At 46.1% G+C, this 21,986-nt stretch overlaps 3 protein-coding genes across 4 annotated transcripts; 2 read left to right on the plus strand and 1 right to left on the minus strand.

The window, feature by feature from the left end:
• Positions 1 to 383: 383 nt before the first annotated feature.
• On the plus strand, positions 384 to 3,406 carry slc19a3b (solute carrier family 19 member 3b). The gene is made up of 5 exons (XM_067246527.1): positions 384 to 533; positions 1,283 to 2,066; positions 2,565 to 2,757; positions 2,892 to 3,033; positions 3,181 to 3,406. Exons 1-5 carry the CDS (start codon positions 384 to 386, stop codon positions 3,340 to 3,342), a joined length of 1,431 nt encoding a protein of 476 aa, XP_067102628.1. The 3' UTR covers positions 3,343 to 3,406.
• Positions 3,407 to 6,044: 2,638 nt separating this feature from the next.
• Positions 6,045 to 9,403, plus strand: slc19a3a (solute carrier family 19 member 3a). Its single transcript, XM_067246371.1, has 5 exons — positions 6,045 to 6,256; positions 7,230 to 8,082; positions 8,324 to 8,516; positions 8,623 to 8,764; positions 9,139 to 9,403. The coding sequence occupies exons 1-5, from the start codon at positions 6,110 to 6,112 to the stop codon at positions 9,289 to 9,291; spliced, it is 1,488 nt and encodes a 495-aa protein (XP_067102472.1). The 5' UTR covers positions 6,045 to 6,109; the 3' UTR covers positions 9,292 to 9,403.
• Positions 9,363 to 21,686, minus strand: LOC136951770 (arf-GAP domain and FG repeat-containing protein 1-like). Of its 2 annotated transcripts, XM_067246369.1 has the most exons (12): positions 21,405 to 21,686; positions 16,740 to 16,833; positions 15,809 to 15,924; positions 14,763 to 14,925; positions 14,474 to 14,630; positions 13,887 to 14,018; positions 11,863 to 12,034; positions 11,469 to 11,551; positions 11,251 to 11,352; positions 10,536 to 10,688; positions 10,190 to 10,284; positions 9,363 to 10,093 (listed from the first exon to the last, which is right to left on the minus strand). In XM_067246369.1, the coding sequence occupies exons 1-12, from the start codon at positions 21,569 to 21,571 to the stop codon at positions 10,034 to 10,036; spliced, it is 1,494 nt and encodes a 497-aa protein (XP_067102470.1). In that variant the 5' UTR covers positions 21,572 to 21,686; the 3' UTR covers positions 9,363 to 10,033. The 2 variants fall into 2 exon arrangements, with proteins under 2 accessions (XP_067102470.1, XP_067102471.1); XM_067246370.1 differs by lacking the exon at positions 13,887 to 14,018.
• Positions 21,687 to 21,986: the final 300 nt, after the last annotated feature.

The following is a 21,986-nucleotide window of genomic DNA, read 5'->3' on the forward strand; positions in this document are numbered from 1 at the left end:
CGTGACAGACCACTTCACTTGTAACTTATTACAAATGTTATCCCAATCACAAAGTACGCAAGTACCTCAAATCCAGCGTTGTACCTTTTTAGCCTAAGATAAGGATTCTCCTTCTACAAAACTAATGATTAAGCTCATGGCAGGAATGCTTCTGCAGCATCATGTTTCATTTATTGCTGCCAATTGAGTTTACTACATACACTGACCCAACTGGATGTGGACAGTGTACTGGGACAGCACTGCCAGGAACACTAACCAGTAGCACATGAGGGACTGGAGTTACCTGGACAGGTTCATATTCATGTCAACACCAGTGTGTTGAAGCCAGAATCTAGCGTTGTACCTTTTTCCTGGAACCTTTACATAATCCAGAGGCGAGCATGATGAATTTATTGACCAAGCTGAAGTACTCTGGCTGGGTTTATCCAACAGCCATCCTCTCTCTGTATGGGTTTTTTGCCAATTGCAGACCAGCAGAGCCATTCCTGACGCCATACATGATTGGGCCGTACAAGAACATCTCTGAGGATGCGGTAAGAAATATGCACATACACACTGTGTATGCATATACAGTAGGTTTTTCGATAAATATATAGGCCTATTGCCCAAATAAAAAAAATTATGCCCTTTGATCTAATGTAAGTGTGTGTGTGTGTGTGTGTGTGTGGAGGGGGGGGGGGGGGGGGGGGTGTGGGGGTGTGGGGGGTAAACTGGCCAGTGTATAGAAATCAAACAAATATGCTGGAATAGCAGTTATTTGACTTTATGGGTTAAATCAGAGCATGAATGGTCTCATTGAAGTTAAATATAATAGATATATAAAATAACACTGCAAATTAATGTAATCAATTACAAGGAAAACATGTTATGGTTTAAATATTACCTACTTGACCATGATTATTGTAAAGCGAAGAGAGAAAGAGTAAGAAGAGAGCACTGAGAAGACAAGCTGAGAAGGAAACCTACAGAACAATGTTCCATTTTCCCTTATACCCAACTATTATCTGTGAGAACAACCAATCAGACTACATCTTGAAACCGTACTTATCAACATATGACTACCAATGCACCAGCAGTAGTAGGTCACACAATGAGGTGAGACCCATCAAGCAAACTTCAAGCAGACTTCATACAGCACCTCCAGTCTTCAGTATGAGATGTGGAGGGGGGTGTCTCCCAGTCTACACACCACAAGACACACACACAAAGGTGGCAGAGATTCCATTAGAAATGTTGATGCATACTGTTTGTAGTAACTGCATTTCCTTTTCCCTTGCAACAGCTGACAAACTACCTGTTTCCTATCTGGACCTATTCCTACCTGGCCGTCCTCTTTCCAGTGTTCCTACTCACGGACTTCCTGAGGTACAAGCCCCTAATCGTGCTGCAGGGCCTCTTCCTGGTCACAAACTATATCTTGCTCTGCTTTGCCCCAGGCCTGCTGGCCATGACTGTCCTGCAGTTCAACTATGCTGTGGTGACCTCCACAGACGTGGCATACTTCTCCTACATCTATAGTGTGATCCCGGAAGCTCGGTACCAACGAGCCACAGGCTATCTCCGCAGTGCCATGCTGGCTGGGTCCACTGTCGGGGCCACGCTGGCCCAGCTGCTCGTCTCCCTAGCAGGGGTCGAGTACTTCTACATCAACACTATCACACTGGGGATTCAGAGCATGTCTTTCTTCCTCTCTTTCTGGCTGCCCATGCCCAAGCAGGGCATGTTTTTTAGAGGAAGGAGGCCTGAAATGGGCTCCAAGGATCAGCAAGGGTGGGCGGTGGAGGAGGCCAATGGGGCTGTGAGTGGGGCTGGCCCAGAGAACACGCCGGAAGAGGGTGGCTGTTGCAGCTGGTACAACATGGCCTACGCTGGCAGGATGCTCTGGAGGAGCTTCAGAGAGTCCTATTCGTCCAAGCGTCTGGTGTACTGGTCCCTGTGGTGGGCTCTGGCCACGGCCGGGTACGGTCAGGTGTTCAACTACATCCAGCTGATGTGGGACCACATTGAGCCGTCCAGCACCTCCTCAATCTACAATGGAGGGGTAGAGGCTATCTGCACACTAGTAGGTAAGACACGTGAGATCGTGTAATAAGCAGCCTAAATAAGTATTAGTATGATAGTATGATAGTATATGACTGGTATAACAGTAATGACTGAGTTTGACCCCAAATATATAACTCAAGCAGTAAGGAAATAGTGGTAAACATATTTAACAAATAAAAGCATGTAAAAATGCATACAGAAATAAGTGCAATAGAAGATAAGCCTTAAAAATAACTTTTCAAACCAGCTTTAAAGACATCTATCGACTGGGGTTCCCTTAGATATTCAGACAGAGTTCCACAGTTGAGCAGAGGTCCTCAACCTCCATCAACAGCTGTTCTGGGGGTGTGAAGGAGGACACTTGACCTAAGGCGCTGGGAGGGGTTATGGGGTGAGGAGTCACTGTGGTAGGTGGGTGCTTTTAAAAATGACAGGACACAGGCATGTTGATGCACTGACCATCTTGACCAAACCGTTGTACTGCACGACTCTAAACCCCCCCCCCCCCCCTTCCCCCCCAGGCTCTGCAGCAGCCTTCAGCGTAGGCTACATGAAGGTGCCCTGGGACATTTGGGGGGAGCTGGCTCTGGGGATGTTCTCGGCCGTGGGGGCCGGTGCTGTGTTTCTGATGGCCTTCACTAGCAGCATCTGGGCTTGCTACGCTGGCTACGTCATCTTCAAGGCTTCCTACATGCTGCTCATCACCATCACTACGTACGTTTCCAGAATTGAGTCAGATAAGAGCTCTGATAAGTTAGTCTTTATTTGCCGGATGTTATAAATGTATTTGCATCATGTAATTGATACTCTCACAAACATTGAGATACTATCATCGTCTCCATGTTCAGGTTTCAGATAGCCTCTAACCTTTCCATGGAGTGCTATGCCTTAACGTTTGGGATCAACACCTTTGCCGCCCTCACACTACAGACAATTATGACGGCTATAGTTGTTGATAAAACAGCTTTGGGGTTAGACATAGTGACACAGGTATGTCAACACTTACTTATAGAATGATGGTAATAATGTGTGAGGTAACCGGGTGACACCTGATGGTGGAGAGTTATCACTACATTACTTACACACAAACCAACTGTGATAAAAAAAAGAAGACAATAATTGCATTTCTTTTTGCAGTTTCTTGTCTATGGCAGCTACTATACAGCCATCTCAGTGCTGTTCCTGGTCCGAGGGGCCTATACAGCAGGGGAACACTACTGCAGGCCTGAGCCAGGAGAACACAACCAGGGGAGCAAACAGGAGCCAGAGCTTCAAGATATCTCAAAACACCAGTTCTGAATGAAGAAAACGAATACAGGTTCCTCCTAGTGTGATGTTAACAGCTTTGTATGTCAACATGCTTTAAATAATGCAATGAATGTGAAATGTATGATTAAAAGTGAATATACACAGTTGCATGTAATTGCTTGGATAGCATTTTCGTAAAACATACGTAAAAAGATAGGGATTCTCCTTCAACTAAACTAATTATGAAGCTCACGGCAGGAATGCTTCTGCAGCATGTTTCATGTTCATGTTTCATTTAATTACTGACATGTCTCATTCAGAGAAAAGTCATGAGAGACATATTCCTAAAGGAGTTACCTATTCACCCCCACTGTGGTTAGCGTATGCTCCACCTGCTTGGTTATGTCTGACTCATAACAGGACGGGGAGGGCATTGGGAAACAGTACGTGTAACTATACTGTGTCTATATATGCTTATACCCAGTTGCCTAATTTGCCTGTTGAAAGTGGACCGATAAGTATAACAACAGATCCATTTGGAGTTCCTCTTGCGGCCAACAATGGCACCATGTGGATATGTGGTAAGAGTGCTTGTTATTTCCTGCCAGCCAACTGGTCAGGAACATGTTACCTTGGATTTATTGTAGGAGTCCTCAGACCTGTAGATGGGTTGCCCCTGCACCCCTTGCCCAAACATTGGTGGCACCGCCACAAGAGAAGTATAATTAATGCAATGCTAAGATCACATCACTTGGATCCAATAGTGCCCAATCACTTTTCAAAATTTTCAGCTGCCATTCTCATTTAGACATTTACATTTAGTCATTTAGCAGACGCTCTTATCCAGAGTGACGTACAGTAAGTACAGGGACATTCCCCCGAGGCAAGTAAGGTGAAGTGCCTTGCCCAAGGACACAACTTCATTTTTTTTTGCGGGGAATCGAACCGCCAACTTTCTTTTTACTAGCCCGATTCCCTAACCGCTCAGCCATCTGACCCCCATTCTCCCTGTGTGTGGTGTTATCACTGCCTTTGCAGATACTAGGAGCTTAGCAGTAGGGTTGGAGTCCATTGGTAATGAGACAGTCGACGCCTTAACTGCGATTGCTTCTGAGATGAAGGCTATGAGGCAGGTAGGGTTAGGGCTACAGAACCGTATGGCACTGGATTATCTGTTGTCAGCTCAGGGAGTTACCTGTGCTGTGATAGGTCATGACTGTTGTACTTTTATCTCAGATGAATCTTCTAATATCACAAATATGGCTGCTCACATTAAAGAAATCCTTTCAGCTTTGGGGGAGCCTGAAGTTTGGAATTTTGCTGACTGACTTCCTCTGTGGGGGGTTTCTTTTCGACTATCATTCAAATGGGAATCACTGGATTGGGCATGTTAATCGTTGTTGTGATGATTGTGGTTTGTGCTTGGAAGAGTACTGCGTGTAGAGTGCTGTGCAGTAGGCTCTCTGAAGATGTGTACTGTGTGCTGTGTAGAGTGCTGTGCAGTAGGCTCTCTGAAGATGTGTACTGTGTGCACTGTAGAGTGCTGTGCAGTAGGCTTGGCCAGGTCTCCCTTGAAAAATAGTATATATTGTGAATAATGGGTCACATGAACCAAAGGTTCATAACAAACCATCGTTGCGTTTACCCAATTTTACGCAATAAAAAAACAAAAAATAGTAATTTTCTCTTTACCTTCGCAATGTGGGGGGTCTGAAACAGCCCAACGGTTAAAAGCTTCACTTTGTTTTTGTATGCGGTAAAGTTGTCGCAATATGACGGTGGGTCACAATGACTGATGGGTCAGAATGACCCGAAGATAACACAAGGGATAAAGGTAAATTTTTTGTTTTTTAATTAACCCTTGTGTTATCTTCGGGTCATTGTGACCCACCGTCGTATTGCGACAACTTTACAGCATACAAAAACAAAGTGAAGCATTTTCTTTTAACCGTTGGGCTGTCTCAGACCCCCCACATTGCAAAGGTTAAAAGAAAATTATTTTTATTTGTTTTTGTATTGACTAAAATTGGGTAAACATAACGATGGTTCGTTATGAACCTTTGTGTCATGTGACCCGAAGGCAGCACAAGGGTTAAAGGCTCTCGGAAGGCTGCCAGTAAGATTATGGTAGCCCAAATCAAGCCACAGACAAAAGCAAGCAAGACTGAAGATTACTGCCTTGCCCTGGGAATGATTGACAGATATGTAATCTCAAGTACCAAGTGACTACTTTGCCAATATAATAAAGATGGCAATTTTTCTCCTTCTATTTTCCAACTGATATACAATGCTCTATGCAATCTGAAGAGGTCTGTCCTTAACCACCGATCAGTCAACAATTATAAAGATTAAAATTACTTTATTACTTTTATAATGTTTGAAATGCTCTGAATTTAATGAATGGTGTAATATATCGTCAAATCCTATAATCATGTATGCTGTGCTGAGTAGTAACAGATAATGTATTGTTGGATTGACGGTTTTGAAATGTTATGAAACTTGTGAAATGTAAGGCACTACAGCAGGCCCCAGATAAACGTTTGTTGTGTTGACGTTAAACGTCAAAAGGGGGGACTGTGGAAGAAATTGGGATTTCCTCTGAGTAGAAAGGTAAGGCCTGCTGAAGTGCCCTTTGAGCAGGTTGTTGATTGACAGACTGAGTTTACTACATACATGGACCCAACTGGATGTGGACAGTGTACTGGGACAGCACTGCCAGGAACACTAACCAGTAGCACATGAGGGACTGGAGTTACCTGGACAGGTTCATATTCATGTCAACATCAGTGTGTTCCAGCAGTTACACTGTCTTACAAGGATGGAGGTTCTGCGGCGCTGGAAGGCAGGGTGGGGCTACCCCACCAGTCTGCTGTGTTGCTATGGGTTCTTTAGTACAGTGAAACCTATGGAGCCCTTTCTCATCCCCTACATGACAGGACCAGATAAGAACCTGACAGTGGAACAGGTAGATTGTTTTTTAATTTTTTGTCCTGTCAAGTCTTTGCTAAATAGTCTAAAATGGTGTTGGAAGGTAAATAGGTGACTAGGTGTTGTCAGGTAAATAGAAGTCAGAAAGAAAATGTTTGAGTTGACTGGCAGCCATATACTTTTGAACAACTTTGCACTTATTACTCAGTAGTTGCATGAATTAGTGCATTTAATTTATAATTTTTTGGACAACTTTGTTGCACATGGAAACGCTGGATTAAACTAAAATGTACCTATTGTATTCTATAAAGTAAGTTTGGTATGGATTGCTTGCACAGGGAATTAAGTGTTTGTCGAAATGTATTGGAGACAGTCACAGCAGAATTAATATAAATCCACAGTAATATCAAATCCCGATCAAGGGTCCTCAAAAAATATCCCATTATTTGAGTTTGTTTAACCTTCAAACCAATTTGGAGTGGGTATGGCTCAGTAGAAGAGCACTTGACTGCAGATGAAGAGGTTGTAGTTTCAAATCCCCCTGTAGTGCCACTTTGAACCAAAGTGGCTGCTGTATAAATATATATTTATTCTTATTATTTGTAAGGTTCTGTGGGCATGGACCTAAAATGTATTGATAGTGTCAAATATTAGTAAGTTCAGTAAGAGGGGGAAGGGGCACATGCTGATTGATTAGGTGCAATAATTTGCAAATGGTTTTGAAAAACTGAGTTCACTGGAGTTGGAAACATTTCTGAAATCCCGGAATGTTCTGAAAGTGTGAATTATTTAATAAACAATGGAATTCATTCTTTTCTTTTGTGATATAATAAACAAGTGATAAATTATTAAATCAAATGAACTTACATGATCTTTAACAAGCAAATATTTATCCTTTGTAAGAATGACATATTCAATAACATACTTTTCTACATCAAAGCATTATGTATTTTTCTACCCTCTTGATCAGAAGTGTTGAAGTTAGGTCTGGGTCTCTGGCTTCCCTACAGGTAAACAACGAGATCTTCCCAGTGTGGACGTACTCATACCTGTCCGTGCTGGTCCCTGTGTTTCTGCTTACTGACTGGCTGCGCTACAAGCCCGTGGTGGTGTTCCAGTCCCTCAACCTCTTCATCACCACAGCCCTGCTGCTGTGGCTGCAGGGAGTGGCAGCCATGCAGGCCATGCAGTTCTTCTACGGGGTGGTGACAGCCTGCGAGGTGGCCTACTTCTCTTACATCTACAGCGTGGTGGATCTGACGAGGTACCGCAAGGCCACGTCTTACTGCCGCAGTGTCCAGCTGCTGGGTTACACCATGGGCTCTGTGCTGGGCCAGCTTCTCCTCAGCTTCAACCTCATGACCTACAACAACATCCTGGTCTTGACTCTGGTGCTGACGTCCATCGCCCTGGTCACTTCCTGCTTCCTGCCAATGCCACAGAGAAGCATGTTCTTCCATCGTAGCCTCGGTGATGACAGGGAGAGGAAATCGTCCACAGGAATCGTGGCCGGGTCAGAAGGTGGTGCGCTGTCCAGCCCCTCAGCCCTCGATGAAAGAGGGGGGAGCAGTAATGCACCAAGCAGGGCAAAGAGCAGCAGTGATGAGCCAGTGGAGGCAGGAGGCAGCGAGGAGAGGCCAGCTCTGCCAGGGGGCTGCCTGTCCATTCTGGCCCAGCTGTGGAGGGACTTCCTGGAGTGTTACTCCAGCAGGCAGCTGCTGTACTGGTCCGTGTGGTGGGCTCTGGCTACTTGCGGATACAACCAGACGGTCAACTACGTGCAGGTGCTATGGGAGCACGTGGAGCCTTCTCAGAACATCACAGTCTACAACGGAGCGGTGGAAGCCGTGTCCAATCTGTGCGGTGAGTGGCCGTCAGGACTGTCAAGGAACGCCAACTGGGGCAATCACACGGTGAGCTAGCACAGGGGTGAGCTAGACACGGGGTGAGCTAGACAGTGGGTGAGCTAGACAGTGGGTGAGCTAGACAGTGGGTGAGCTAGACACGGGGTGAGCTAGACACTGCTTTCATGTACAGTAGGTACTTCATATCCCATCATCCTCCTCCCGACACAGTCGACTCAGATACCGCGTGTTCTCTCCAGGTGCAGCGACGGCCTACGGGATCGGCTTCACCCAGGTGAACTGGGCTCAGTGGGGGGAGCTGGCCCTGGGGATCTTCTCCGGCCTGGGAGCCGCGTCACTCTTCCTCATGACATACGCTGGCAACATTTGGGTCTGCTACATCAGCTACATCCTCTTCAAGACCCTGTATATGCTGCTGATCACTATAGCCATGTAGGTTCTGGACATGGTGCTATTCACTACTTACCGTAGAGGACACATTTCCTTTGACATAAACGTGAGTGAGCCACTTCATCTTCATTTTGCACCCCTCTCCAAGGTTCCAGATAGCCGCAGAACTATCAATGGAGAGATACGCACTGATATTTGGAGCAAACAACTTTGGGGCTCTGGTCCTTCAGACAGTAATCACATCCATAGTGGTGGACAGTAGGGGACTGGGTCTGAACATCGTCACACAGGTAATAACACTCTCTGCTCTTGGAAAAGCACTCACCTTTAATGGCACATTTCACCCGAAAATACATATTTTTCTTGAAAGCATGACCTTGTTTCTCTAGATATTTCATAAACCTTGCTGGGAGCAGTTTCATATAGGAACTATTTTCTTTCTACTTGAACCTGCACCAAAAGCCTTGAGTCATCTACCTCCATTAGATTCAAGAGAAGGCAGACAGCTATACGGCCGATGTCCAAAAAACTAGCAACTCACACCAAAACAATCTCGATGGATAAATAGCACTATGGGAAAGAGGGAAAAAAAAAGATATTTTGGGGGTGAACTGTCCCTTTAAGCAATGGATCATCTTCAGTGTTTGTCCACTCTTTCTTGCAGTTCATCATTTATGGCTCCTACTTCTCCGCCATTGCCCTCCTGTTCTTGGTGAGGGGGGTGTACTGCCTGGTAACACAGCCACAACACAAGGACCCCCCTGCCTCGGAGCTCACCCCGAGGCCCGAGGACACGGAGCGGGTACACAGCTTCTGAACACATGCTTCCTGTGTACACACTGAGTACGACACATGCATTTATCAAATATTTCCAAGCCCAAAACTAGGTGATTTGGTAAAATTCATTTTAATATATATATATTTACACATTAACTTAAATTTCTGTAACATCCAAGTAGTGGTCTTCAGTCTCGAGTTTGTGGTTCTTGCCCATGACAGCTGAGATTCCCTGGTCCTTTTGGGGGGCAGCTTTTCTTACAGAAATACTCCTCATGAATAAATGTTCTCTTCTCCTCAGTAGAGACACTCCTAACAATGCCACACTGCTTTTGGTTCTTTCCAGCAACTGACAGCAGACTGCAGCTTTCAAAGTAACAGTTCTGCCTTAACAAACATGTTAAAGATACAAATACTGATATGCACAAAAAGCCAGTTTCTTTGAAGAAAAACGTATGTACAGGATTGCAGCATAATGAACGGGACATTTGCAATAACTTAGTATTAGCCAGTTTGAATATAGCTGGGCTCAGTTCACAGGTTGAGTGGAGGAAGAGGAGACCACCACGTCCAGTGTAGCACATTTACCTTCACCACACCGTCTGCGGTTCTGCTTCCACGTAACCGAATCACGTGTTGTTCCTTCCTGTTGTTGGTCTTGTTCTTCCTTCTCATAAAAAAAATGTTCTTGGAAAGATTGTGTTTTTAAAGCTACTGGTGAAACAAAACAGTGTAGGAGGGGTGAGTGTGCTGTGTGCTCGTGGCCGTCCAGGGAGGAAGCGCTACAAGAAAGGATTGGTGGAAGAGCCTCCGGCAGGGTACTGGGCCGACGGCGCTCCGGCCTGATTGGACGGCAGAGAGATAACACGTGAGGAAATACTGAAGTACCTGTGGGAAATACTCACACAAACCAATTGCAACCAATCAGGTCTTCTCACCAGGAAGGGGTTGCTAGAGACCCCGGGTGCTGCCATGACCTGCCCGAAAGGTGTCACCATGGGCTTGGCCGGGCCGTAGCCTGAGAACCCTCCGCCTGGACGACCACAGGGAAACAAACGAAGGTGAGAGGGGGGCTGAGAGACCTTCAGATAAAACACGTATCCAGACACACACCAGACCTGGGCCATATAAAGGATTTGACCAAGTAGCTTTTGAAAAACAATACTCCTAAAAGGACTATCCCTTAACATCGCTGACAGTGCAGACAGACACACAGATGACGAGTACTTTGAAATGTGTCGAAGGAATTCCACGTGCCGTTTGGCCCATGCATGGCACACACACCGTTGGGCTGCTGGGGGTAGGCCTGGGCCTGGGGGAAGGGGGCCTGGCCAGGGTACGGCGGCTGGAAGTTCCCACTGAAGCTGGTGGGGAGGTTGAAGGCGGCAGCGTTCCCCAGTCCTGAGGGCATGCTTAGGGAGCCAGAGCCAAATGTGGCTGCAACACGGCAGCATATGAGCAGGTTACAACATGCACACGACCAACATCACACACACCACACCACTAGAAGAGCTCTCGATACAGTAAAAAGCAGTACCACGGCAGGCCACAGGAGGGCAGCGAGGAGCAGTGAGCTGGAGGGAGAGGAGGAGACATGCCCACATGGACTGGTGGATAACCCTGTCCAGCCGAAGGAACCAGACACATCAGGCCCTCTTCCTTACACCCTCACAAACCTCCTCACCCCGGTCCAGTCTTCCACAAAGCCCATAATATCTCACATTCAGTAGTGAGCCAAGATGGCGCCGATGAAGGCTGCCTCGGTCGTTAGGTGCGCTCTTGTTTATGTACCCTTAGTATACAGTCCACATATTTAAATTTTAGGTCCCTATATGTTTATTGTATGCACCTTCCTGCCAAAGCAAATTCCTTGTCTGTGCAAACTTTCATGGCGAATAAATCCCATCTGATTCAGATTCAGATTCATTCACTCCAAACGACCACACAGACTTAGGAGTGTATCGTGTATCGGAACGTGGATCAACGTTCAGTGCCCCACCTGCTGCCGCCACCGCCGCTGCCCGCCCATTGCTCTGGAAGGGGTTGGTGTGGGCTGCTCCCGGGACAACAGCAGCAGCAACAAAAGGGTTGGTTGAAGGACCTGGCAGGGATGGAGGGAGGAGGTCAGACTCAGTCATGAACAGAGGACCATGAAGTCCACCCTCACTGGGCTCGAACTCGGCTGCTGGCTGAAGACGCGTGGAGGACCGCACTCACCTCCGAAACCCTGGGGCATGCTGGGGAGGCAGCCCTGTTGTGCCTGGCTGGCGGAGGCTGCTGGTCCGCTGGGATACATCCCCCTGAGAGACGCCACGACACACAACGAGGATGAGAACCAAACAGAGCTAATCAAACTGAATATTGACGCCATTACCAGACACTTGAACCTAACTCACTTACTGGTCGACCAATTAACAATTATATTCTTGGTTAGGGTTAGCCTTAGCCAATAGCCTTCTTTATATACATTTGATTTCATAACTATCTATACCCATCTAGAGAATAGGGGCAAAGGGGTGTAAAAATCGTAGTAAAAAAGTTGTATTTTCTAAATTGATATCAATAGGAAGACTAGGATGTAGACCGACACAGGACAGGTGTGTTGTCTCACCCTTGTGAGCTGGTGTTGTACACGCTGGCTGGGGGGGCGGGCGGGCTGAAGACGGTGTCCAGCTCTGCCAGGGGAGCGTAGCGGTCTCCTCCCAGCCCCGCAGGCTGGCTCTGAGGGTGGCTCAGTCCTGCCTGGCCGGGCCCCAGGCTCCCCCTGCTAGGCAGGCTGTTCCCTGGGGAGAGACGACACACCGGCTGGGATCTTCACTCACGGCTGGAGGGTAGGGGATATCCAGCACGCGGTACTCACACCTGATCCTGGGTCTCGATAGACACAACCCTGCCAGTCATGCATGTATGCTGCTGCTGGTTTATTTACATTTACATTTAGGACAGGAAATGTAACATAAGTCCACAGTTCCGCAGGGGAGGGACAAATACAGTAAACGCTGAGTCGCAGCTTGTAGTTCCAGTATTTTCTGCTCGTCAAAAGTAGTGCAGCGATGGCAGACAACTGCATGAGCATCTAGCACATGGTGTTCCATCACAGCCTTGAAAGATGACTTTCCCATCATGGATGAAATACACTGCACTACGTTAATCCCTCCAGAGAAGACAGGTGTTGGATCGGAGCGTCCACACGTGCTTTTTCCTCACGCCAGAAGCTGCAGAGCAACTCATCTTGAATCCTACAAAACATTGCCTGGCAGCAGAGTTGCCTTGCTCCGTTTTGGCAGAGCTATCCAGGTCGACCAGAGCTGCATATTTATCAGCTGCGCCGCTAGTGCTCTCTACCGCCTCTGAGGGTGCTACCGGGGAGTTAGCGAAGCATCCAGAGTCAGCGCTACAGGATTTGGGGAAGTGGTCGAAACTGGCCAAATTTGCATTAGCTAATACCCCCGGTGTGCTACCCGCATGAGAGAGAGAGCGATTACAGAGCATGTCGCGAGAGGGCCTGCGAAGCGTGTGAGGCTCTGTGTGTCACTTTGGAGGACATGAAAGGAAAGCTGAGAACAGGGGCCTGGCACATGATGCTGCAGTACAGCAGGGCCCTTCTCAAGAGGTCCCATCCTGGGCACATCGACTGACAGGAACTGTGTGTAGCAGAGCACTCTCACACTGGGACTTCAAATCGTCGTCCACTATAATTGCAGGTGGTCGCACCAAGATGGATAACCTTCACCAAAAGAGCACTCGTTTCTATTTGAGCAGCAGCAACGGAACCGCATACATTCATCGACAGGCAGGACGGAAGGACTGGGACGGACTCAAACTAGGACAGACACGCACGAGAGAGGTGCGAGGGGAGTAGGAGGAGAGCGGTTCAAACGAGAGCCAGAGAGAGAGACTTACTGTGAGGGCCCCAGTATGGCAGAGAGGTGCCAAACTCCCCCACACTGCGGCTGGATGACAGTGAGGTGAACGCTGGCCGCCGAAACAGGACGAGAGCAATGAATGCAAGACAGGGCGGAGAAACAGAAGGACACGTAAACCAAAACAAAGGCACGACTGTCGCCCAAAGCAAACAGATGGAAAAAAAACTAACAAGATAACAGCAAGAAAATGGAGAGAGAGAGAGAGAGAGAGAGAGAGAGAGAGAGAGAGAGAGAGAGAGAGAGAGAAGTAGAAGCCAGGAAGATTGGGTGAGAGCAGGGATTATGGAAGCAGTGAGCTGGGTGTCGTCCTATTAAAATCAAGAAGGTCATGATGACATTGCACTCTTCGACAACCTCCACCAGAGGGGCTAAAATAAAGAGATGAGCTTGATTGTGGCTGGGGCCTAGGGAGTCTAGTCTCTGCTTGTTAAGTATACAGTAGTGTGTGAGTGTGGGCGTGTGTGTGTGTGTGCGTGCGTGCGCGTGAGTGTGCAGCAAGGAACGGCAGTGCAGTTGAGTGCTACTGTAGGATGAAGCATATTGTGGGGCCATGAACCGGACTGGGGGGAGAGGGGGGGGGGGGGGGGGGAGTTCAGCAGTCACAAACAGGAGAGAACAGACCGAAACAACTAAGAAATAATAACATGGATATGACACAATGGACGACAACAGGGCATGAAAGGTGGGTGAGGATGCGTGGGGAGTTTACCTGTTTGCGAGGGCTGGAACGGGGCTGGAGGTGCAGGGGGGAACGCACCGGACGGACCGGCGCTTCTGAACACATCAAAGTTCGCAAAGTCTGCGTTTGCAAAGTCTGCATTTGCAGCTGTGCTGTGACTGGCTGGAGATCGGGGAGGAGGGTCAGACCAGACAATGAATGACGAGATGATGACGACACGGGTACGGAAACAGGGATGGCAAACTCAAATGAACACACCCAGATGTGGACTAAACCAAGCAGAATGATGACTCAGCAGACATGGCGGGAGGACATCCAGGTTCACCAGAGAGCGCCGCCTGTCTGGACAACCTTCTACCCTTCTCTGTGTGTGTGTGTGTGTCTGTGTGTGTGTCAGTATAGGCATACGTGAGGCATTTATGTGAATAAACCCTCGGTGTGTCACCTAGTCCTACTGCCTCCCAATCCTTAAAGGCTCTTAAAGGACACATCACCACAGGAAGCAAACAGCTTTGCATTAGTGGCATTAGTTACCCCCCCCCCCCAAACACACACACACACAGTGAGAGGGCCTTTTCTAATGAGGATGTCTGTTCCGGAACCCTCTGATCACATACCTGGGTGGCTGTTGAAATGTGCAAAGTTGGCAAAGTTCGCTGGGCCTGGAGCTTTGGAGGGAGGGGCAGCAAAGATGTCTCCACCCAGGTCGCTCAGGAGGTCAAACTTCTTGTCCTGGAACTGCTGGTGGGCCTGGCTGCGGCTCACCACTGGAGACTGAGAGACACCAGGGTTACCTCACAGTACACACACACACACACACCTCGACAGCAGACAACAAGGTGCGTGTGTGTCTTGACTGGTTCTGTTTGTGCTGAGGTTCAAGGTGTGTGTGTGTGTGTGTATCACCTGAGTCGGTGTGTGCTTGTTAAGATGCAGGGTAGGGACGCCCTCGCCCAACAAGGTCTTGAGGGGCCGAACTTCAGGAGTGCTGCTGGTGCTGCTGTTGGACGAGCCTGAGATGGAGGCATGGACCGAGGCCACCACCTTGGCCTGGTCTGGAGGAACGTACCTGACAACCAAAACCGACAGCATAAAACCGCTTGCACTCTACAGAGGCTTGCTTTCAGGGCAGCCAGTAGGCTGTGGCTAACCTACATTGCATGCAATAACACAGTGGTATCCATGAAAATTGCTTGGCTCAAGGGCTTCCTGCATTAGCTGCTTTTAGGCAGGAGAAGTCAGGGGACACTATGGAAGTCTGAAGAGGTCTGTCCTTAAACCACTGACCAGTTAACAATAATTAAAGATAATGATTACTTTATTACTTTTATACTGTTTGAAATGTTCTGAATATAATAAACAATGTTTGATCTATACCTTGCTATATTCGGTTCATGAGCACATAACCCTTGGTTATGTCCAGTAGAGAAATATGCCTATATTCTTACATCTTTTAATGATGTTTCTTGTATCATTGATAACAGCATAATGACAGTTTTTCTTATGCCTGCATAGCCATAAGTTAGTTCTTTGTAAGGTGTGACTATGAAAGGCCTGTGTCACTATAGTAAGTCAGATGTCACAATATTACCAGTGTATAATGCCATGCAACTTTGAATGAGGAAAATAGAAGGAGCGACAATGCCATTTTTAGGAGCCCTATCTAAAGACCTAAACAAAAGCTATCTAGCATACAGTGTCCTTTTTCTGTGCCTGCGAAGGCTATGCTAATCATCTTGTATCCTCCCATATTGTGATACCCTATACTCCCTTGATTTCCTGTATTCATTGTCCAGTCTTCTGTGATACTCAACTTGAGTGCATCAGACACCTGCACCTTACATGTGTAATAAATACGTTGATTTTGTCTTGAACGTGTCTTAACTATTCCCTTCATTGACTTGGTACTTTCAGAGCAATTGGGTATTATCTACTACGTCTTCAAGTCCTACCATCTTTTCTTCTCGTATTTCTCTTGAAGGAACTCCTTGACCTTCTGAGGTTCTCTGAAGTCAGGAATCGAGGAGGTTCTGTCGTCGTATAGGCCGAGCCAGATCTGTTTGCCGACCTACGAGGAAGGGGCATGAGGTCAATCCCATGAGCAAAAGGCAAACATGACACTTTAACAACCGGAGGTTAAGGGAACATTCCAGGGTTTCCTGGCACCGAATAAAATGGAGACCTTCGGCTAAGTTATACAGATCCCAAACATTGACACTTGACTGCTTCTCAACACACATTATAAGACCTGAGGCCTTAATAACCAACAGGCACGGATGCAGGGCAGGCATGCTTGAAAAGAAACCCCTGTGTCATTCTTTAGACATCTCTGTAGAAATAGAGTGAGACCAATATGGCAACAGATCCACTAGCAGGCTGCAACTGGACTGCGGAGAACCGGGCAGGTGAACAGACCGGAGGTTAATGATGATGCATGAATCCACCAAGGTCGTTGCATCGATGCTCCTACTACTGAGGGTGCTCTAATGCAGAGTCACATGCCATACAGAACATCTGACACGTGTGCTTTGCAATGAAGGCACGTTGAAAACAAAAGGCATGTTGTACTTGTATCACCCATGTTATTTAGCAGTGCCATATCACTCCCATTCAAAGCCCAACTAGGCAAATCAAGACTGAGTTTGCCAGAGCCAAATAAGTCTGAATATACAAATCTGGGGTGTTAGAACAGCCATGAGAGAGCTGCTCTGGGTTTGAGGCACATCATGGCATTCTCAGAACTCACACACAAATCCTCAAAAAAAATACTCTAAAGGATTACACTAATATCCCAAGAATGCCACCCAAAAGAAAAACGGTCAACGGAAACACTTTGTCCAGGATAACATTATGTGCTGCTGCTCTGTGGGTCACCATGCCTACCTCATTGCCATTTTTCTGTAGTAACTCAATTTCCTGTTGCGTGAAGGTTGTCATGGAGATAGACTTCACTCTGTGAGGTGGGTTAAGCCCTCGCCTGTGGGTAGGAGGAGAGGGGGGGTGGCAAAGAGGTCAGATTAGTTCAGAAAACATCCAAACTACTTATCTACTGCATCCTGGTACATCTGGGACCAAGACTGCACAGGGAGACAGCAGCGCTACAAAGAAAGAGTTAAATAACTGAATACTGTGAGACAAAGATGACCTACTCTTATATCAGTCAGGTGTCTGCGTGCTTTCATATGACCTCTGAGATGCATTAGCGATGTGAGAGAAAGGCATCAGGAGAATCGCTTCCTGACTCCATTTCCCAGCTTCCTGTGCAGCCCTGGTCTACCCTGGGGGGCCGGCAGAGAGCTTCACAAACAGGCAGCCAGTTCTCCTGCTTCCACACACCCAAACCCCCACCACCGAGTCAATATCGAAGCATTCCTAAAACACACACCTGGTCCAACTAGAAAAATCTCCTAGGTGATAAGAATGGTAGTCATAGATGCAGTGTAAGGATAGGCCAGCTGCTAAATTATTCACTGCTCTTGCTCTGCAATTTAGCCTATAGGCCTAGCTCCACTGAATGGCTTTTCTCCATCTGAACAGTTATCCAATCAACCGAGTCCACTGCGTCTCCTGTTGCTACTAGAGCTACATGACCTTCTGACAAACCAGCCCTTGCCTTGGTACTGCACATTAGACTTGAGTCTAAATAGAGTAGCTTGGTATGACAAAATTCAAGAGATTGAATTTTCCATTATTCTGGTGGCTAGATATCTCCCAGGAGGCCAGGAAAGTCTTTGTGCTTCTGGTGTCTGTGGGAGGGGGTGTGTGTGCTGGGTGCTTAGGGCAGGTGAATGATCATTTTCCTAGAATGAAACTAGGTCAGATACAGGGAAAGAGTTCCAAGGCCCTCCAGGCATGCCCATGATGCCATCTCTTCCTTTGCAAAACATTTTGAAACAATTTCTTTAAAAAAGTGAATCCAATAAAAGACTTGGTTTGCAATATATGTTACAAGACATTCAGCTAATTACATAGGCCTAGATAAAGTAGGCCTATTGCTTTTGTACTTGCAAGTTATACCTAAAATAGACACGTCATCATTGTAACTATTGTAAAAAGAAGTGGCTGTTTTCCTAATAAGAAGAGCTGTCAAGGAGAGGACTAAACCTCCCAAGAGAATGTTAGAGATGTCAGTTAAAGAAAGAATGGGCCCCAGCTATGCCTTCCTGACTTATAGGTATATACAACACTTGAGGTCTGCTACCTGCCCTAAGTGGATAAAAGGCTTAAAGACAATAGACCTGCATTCGAAAGCTTGAAGGAAGGAAGGAATGAATGAAGGAAAGGCAAGACATTGCAGTGACTTGGAACACAGTAAAATTGGTTTGGTTTCAAATAACAGGTTCAGAATGACCTTTGACCTGGAGGTCGTTAGAGGTAGGGATAAATTGCCTGTCGTGACCAGGTGCCTGTGGAGACAGGGTGCGAGAAATTCAACTCCTCACACATTCTTCAGGCTCTGGTTTCTCTCTAGAGATCTGTCATATATGTATCAGGAGTGCTAAAATCATATGCAAATGTATAATCTACGTGGAGACAGAAAATACTCAAGAGAAACCACAACACAAGCGTTTCAGAGCATGCTGTTTGCACTGTGCCTGCTGCTGCAGGCTGCACCATACCCCACACTAGTACTTCCTCTGCTGTTCTGGAACAACGTGAGAACTGAGCTGACCCCTACCACTTCCTGTTGCACATATCACATGCTGTTGATGCAATGTGGTGGAGCCTTGCCACTTCCTGACACTGCAATCACATCAGGCGTCCTGTCTACATGAAAATCCTCCATCAATCTTTCCTCACAACACAACATAGGCTGCTGTCAAACTACACAGCCTAATTTTCCACAAGTCAGGTTTTTTCTTGATCAGCAGAGAAAGTGACTTGAGTTCCTGGTATGTCTACAATACACACCATTGTCACTCAGCATTTGAGTCAAGAACACTGGTGCAGATTTACACTTTCTTATCACTATAATAGACCCCCTTCACATGCATAACAAATGCTAACTTTCTCAAGTCTTCTCGTCATATACTGTGTGTGGCTATGGGATGGGTCTGTTGAAATGGGAACATCTACAATTGGGCCACCAGCAGTATTCTGATTCACACTGTTACATAGTCTGCTCTGCTGTATCACCCAGCATTAACAAAATGTCTGGAAAAACATTACAATTACAATACACAAGTTAAGATTCTTAACTTACTTACTTAACTAAGTCTTAGTTACCCTTGTAACCAAAACATTCCAGTTTAGAAAGAGACATAGCACTAGCCAGGTAGCCAGAAACTATTCTTGCATTCTCACTGAGTAATTGATTGATTGGCCAGCTGTCAAAATACAGTTTCAGTCAATTACTTATACTACCAAGGTAGCTCAGACATTTATGTTGAATCTGTTTAGTGGTTGTTTGGTCAGACTGTCAAATTATGAACAGTGACAAACACTAGTCAAAAAACTGCCTGTTAGCAAGACATGTTCAATCATTTTCAGTAGCTAGCTGAATGTTTTCTTGATTACTGTGGGCATATTGGTACATGAGCTACTTGCCATATGGTAGACTGTATAATTTATCAAGCTAGCAACAGCTGAGCTAGTTTAGGAGGTAAAAATGTAATTGGTTCCATAACATAACAGAAGCCAACTTACATTTCAAAAGGTTGCAGTGAACACTATACATCAGTCTTGAGACAGCTGGTACATATGTCGAAAACCTTTTCTTAAATGTCTGTTTTTGTTGTTAAAAAAGTGTTACAAACATAACATACAAGTGCTATCTCATGTATCACTATTTTTTCTGGGAATACAGCCACCCGTTTGTGCCGTTCCTTTTAGCGGAAACACAAAAAGCTGAGACACGTGCCAGTGGAAATGTGCAATCAGCATGGCCAAAGACCAGCTCCACAACCTATTCCAGGTTATAACAATAAAGTCAGCTATTCTGCTTTCTCTTGGCTTGAAAGACACACGCCTCATATTGAACATGAGTGTAAGACTATTTAGTAGGGGTGGGGGAAAAACTTGATTCACATTTGAATCGCGATTCAGTCTTCTAGCGATTCACATCTATTGACAAATGCTGAAAATTGTGAATCGATTTTTAATCGATTTGTGACCCCAAGAATCGAATGGTACCAACAGATTTTCACCCCTACTATTTAGAGGAGCCCCTATGTCTGACTTTATAAAATAACTCAATTATCACACATGACAGAGTTTAGACCACTGGGAAATTCACAGTGAAATCCCAGCAGAACAATTGTGACAGTGGAGATATAGGGAGGCTGAAATCAACCATTTGAAAAACATTACTTTCTCACACACAGTCTACTACACAGACAATGAAGTTGTACTTCACACACAGAATGATTAACAGATGGATATGTACAACTATAAAGAAACAAAAGGTAGGATTCCAAATGACCACCCTAATAAGGTGACCTAATGAGGTGACCTGAGTCTAACTTGACACATGAACTCAATCAGAAATGACAACTGTTTCACTTTCTACTTGTAGAAAAACTGTCTGATCAGTAGAGAGTTGGACACTATGGAAACAAGCCCATCCTAGCCCAAAACGATGACGTAGATGATGAACTGGGCCAGACTTAATATAAGTATAACAATGCAATACATAGTTAGACCAAATATCTGACAATATTTAATATTTTAGTATGCTGAAATAAGCCTACTGTTAAAGGTATGGCAAACCTGAGGGGAGAGCTGTGAGTTTGCATCTCATTTGCATGGGTTTTTCCAACTACATGCCAAGTGAGGTGGCACTATTCCTTGTACCATCATATTTCAGGACCTTGACTGGTGATAACTGTCCATAGATGCTTGTAGATGCTTGATGGTTACAGCTTAATAAATCTGTAACACCAACCTTTAGAGCTAGCTTGCTGGTTATTAATGGGAATGTGGGGCATGGCTAGCAGCAAAGGCGACATTATTCATTCTAGTTAGTTATGGGGGTTGGGGGACGTATTCAATAACTGACATTAGCGCTAACTACCTGATATCATTTACCTAGCAGGTACTATTAACATAGCGCTACTTTGAAATGCATTCAGCAGCGTGTGTCACTTAAATGAGCAAGTCGGATAGCTACAGTAATAGCAGGCTGACAGTGCGGTGGTTAGCTAGAACTGAAGTCGAGATAAATGCCGGGGTGAGCTAGCTAGAGCTAGCAGCTCACTGGCTGTCTTATAGATGTAGCAGGATGGCTAGTCGGTAAAGCTGCGCTAGATCTGATGATACCCCCCTACTGTACTCCCAACCCCCATCCACATACACCCAGACCCATCCCGTTCTGCAGAACAATACAATGTCAGCCCTAGTCTAACTAGCTAGCAGTAGCTTGCTGTCGTTCGTTAACTTGAAGCTAGCTGCCGCCCATACTAGTCCGCTACAGTACCCTAACATACTAGTGACTGCCATTCGAAATGGGGGAACATCAGGATAGCTAACGAGCTAGTGCTAACTACTGAGGCCTAATTGTAAAAGCTAGATAGCTAACGTTAAAGGTCACTCAATCATATTTGTACTCACAAGATGCCAGAGCAGGAGGTGCAAACGAAAGATCCTACTGTCATGTTGGCATAGGTAGGGCCGCGCTGATCACAGTCAAAGCACTTTCTGTTAGGGGACAAACTCGTCATTTCTCTCAGCATCTTCAGGTGTTTCTCCTCCTGCTTTCTTTTGGCACTCGCTGCCATGGTTGGTACTAGGTAGATGGGATGAAGACGACTGAAAGCAAAACTGGGGAAATAACGTGCTGTTAAAAAACCTCGTTACCGGGTAATCACCTGACTAAAATCGGAGGGTAGCTGGTTGTTAATGACAGAAGGGTCTGCCTCGAGTCTCCCCACGGCACGGACAAGGAGTTGACGCGCTGTAGTGGAGGATCACGCAACGCCCGCTCGTCCTCGTTTACATCATTGGAAATCTAGCGGCACCCAGCTGTTCAATACTCTCACTACATTCCACGTTAATTTGTATTTTATTTCACAATGACTAAACATCCAAACGGATGGGCGACCATCCATATTTTTTCAACCGATAATCACGTTAGATGAACGTTGCAGCAATTATTATAATTTTTTGCGTTAACTCACAACTGAAAACATGAGT

This window comes from Osmerus mordax, chromosome 11 (assembly GCF_038355195.1).
Source record: "Osmerus mordax isolate fOsmMor3 chromosome 11, fOsmMor3.pri, whole genome shotgun sequence".
NCBI classification, from domain to species: domain Eukaryota; kingdom Metazoa; phylum Chordata; class Actinopteri; order Osmeriformes; family Osmeridae; genus Osmerus; species Osmerus mordax.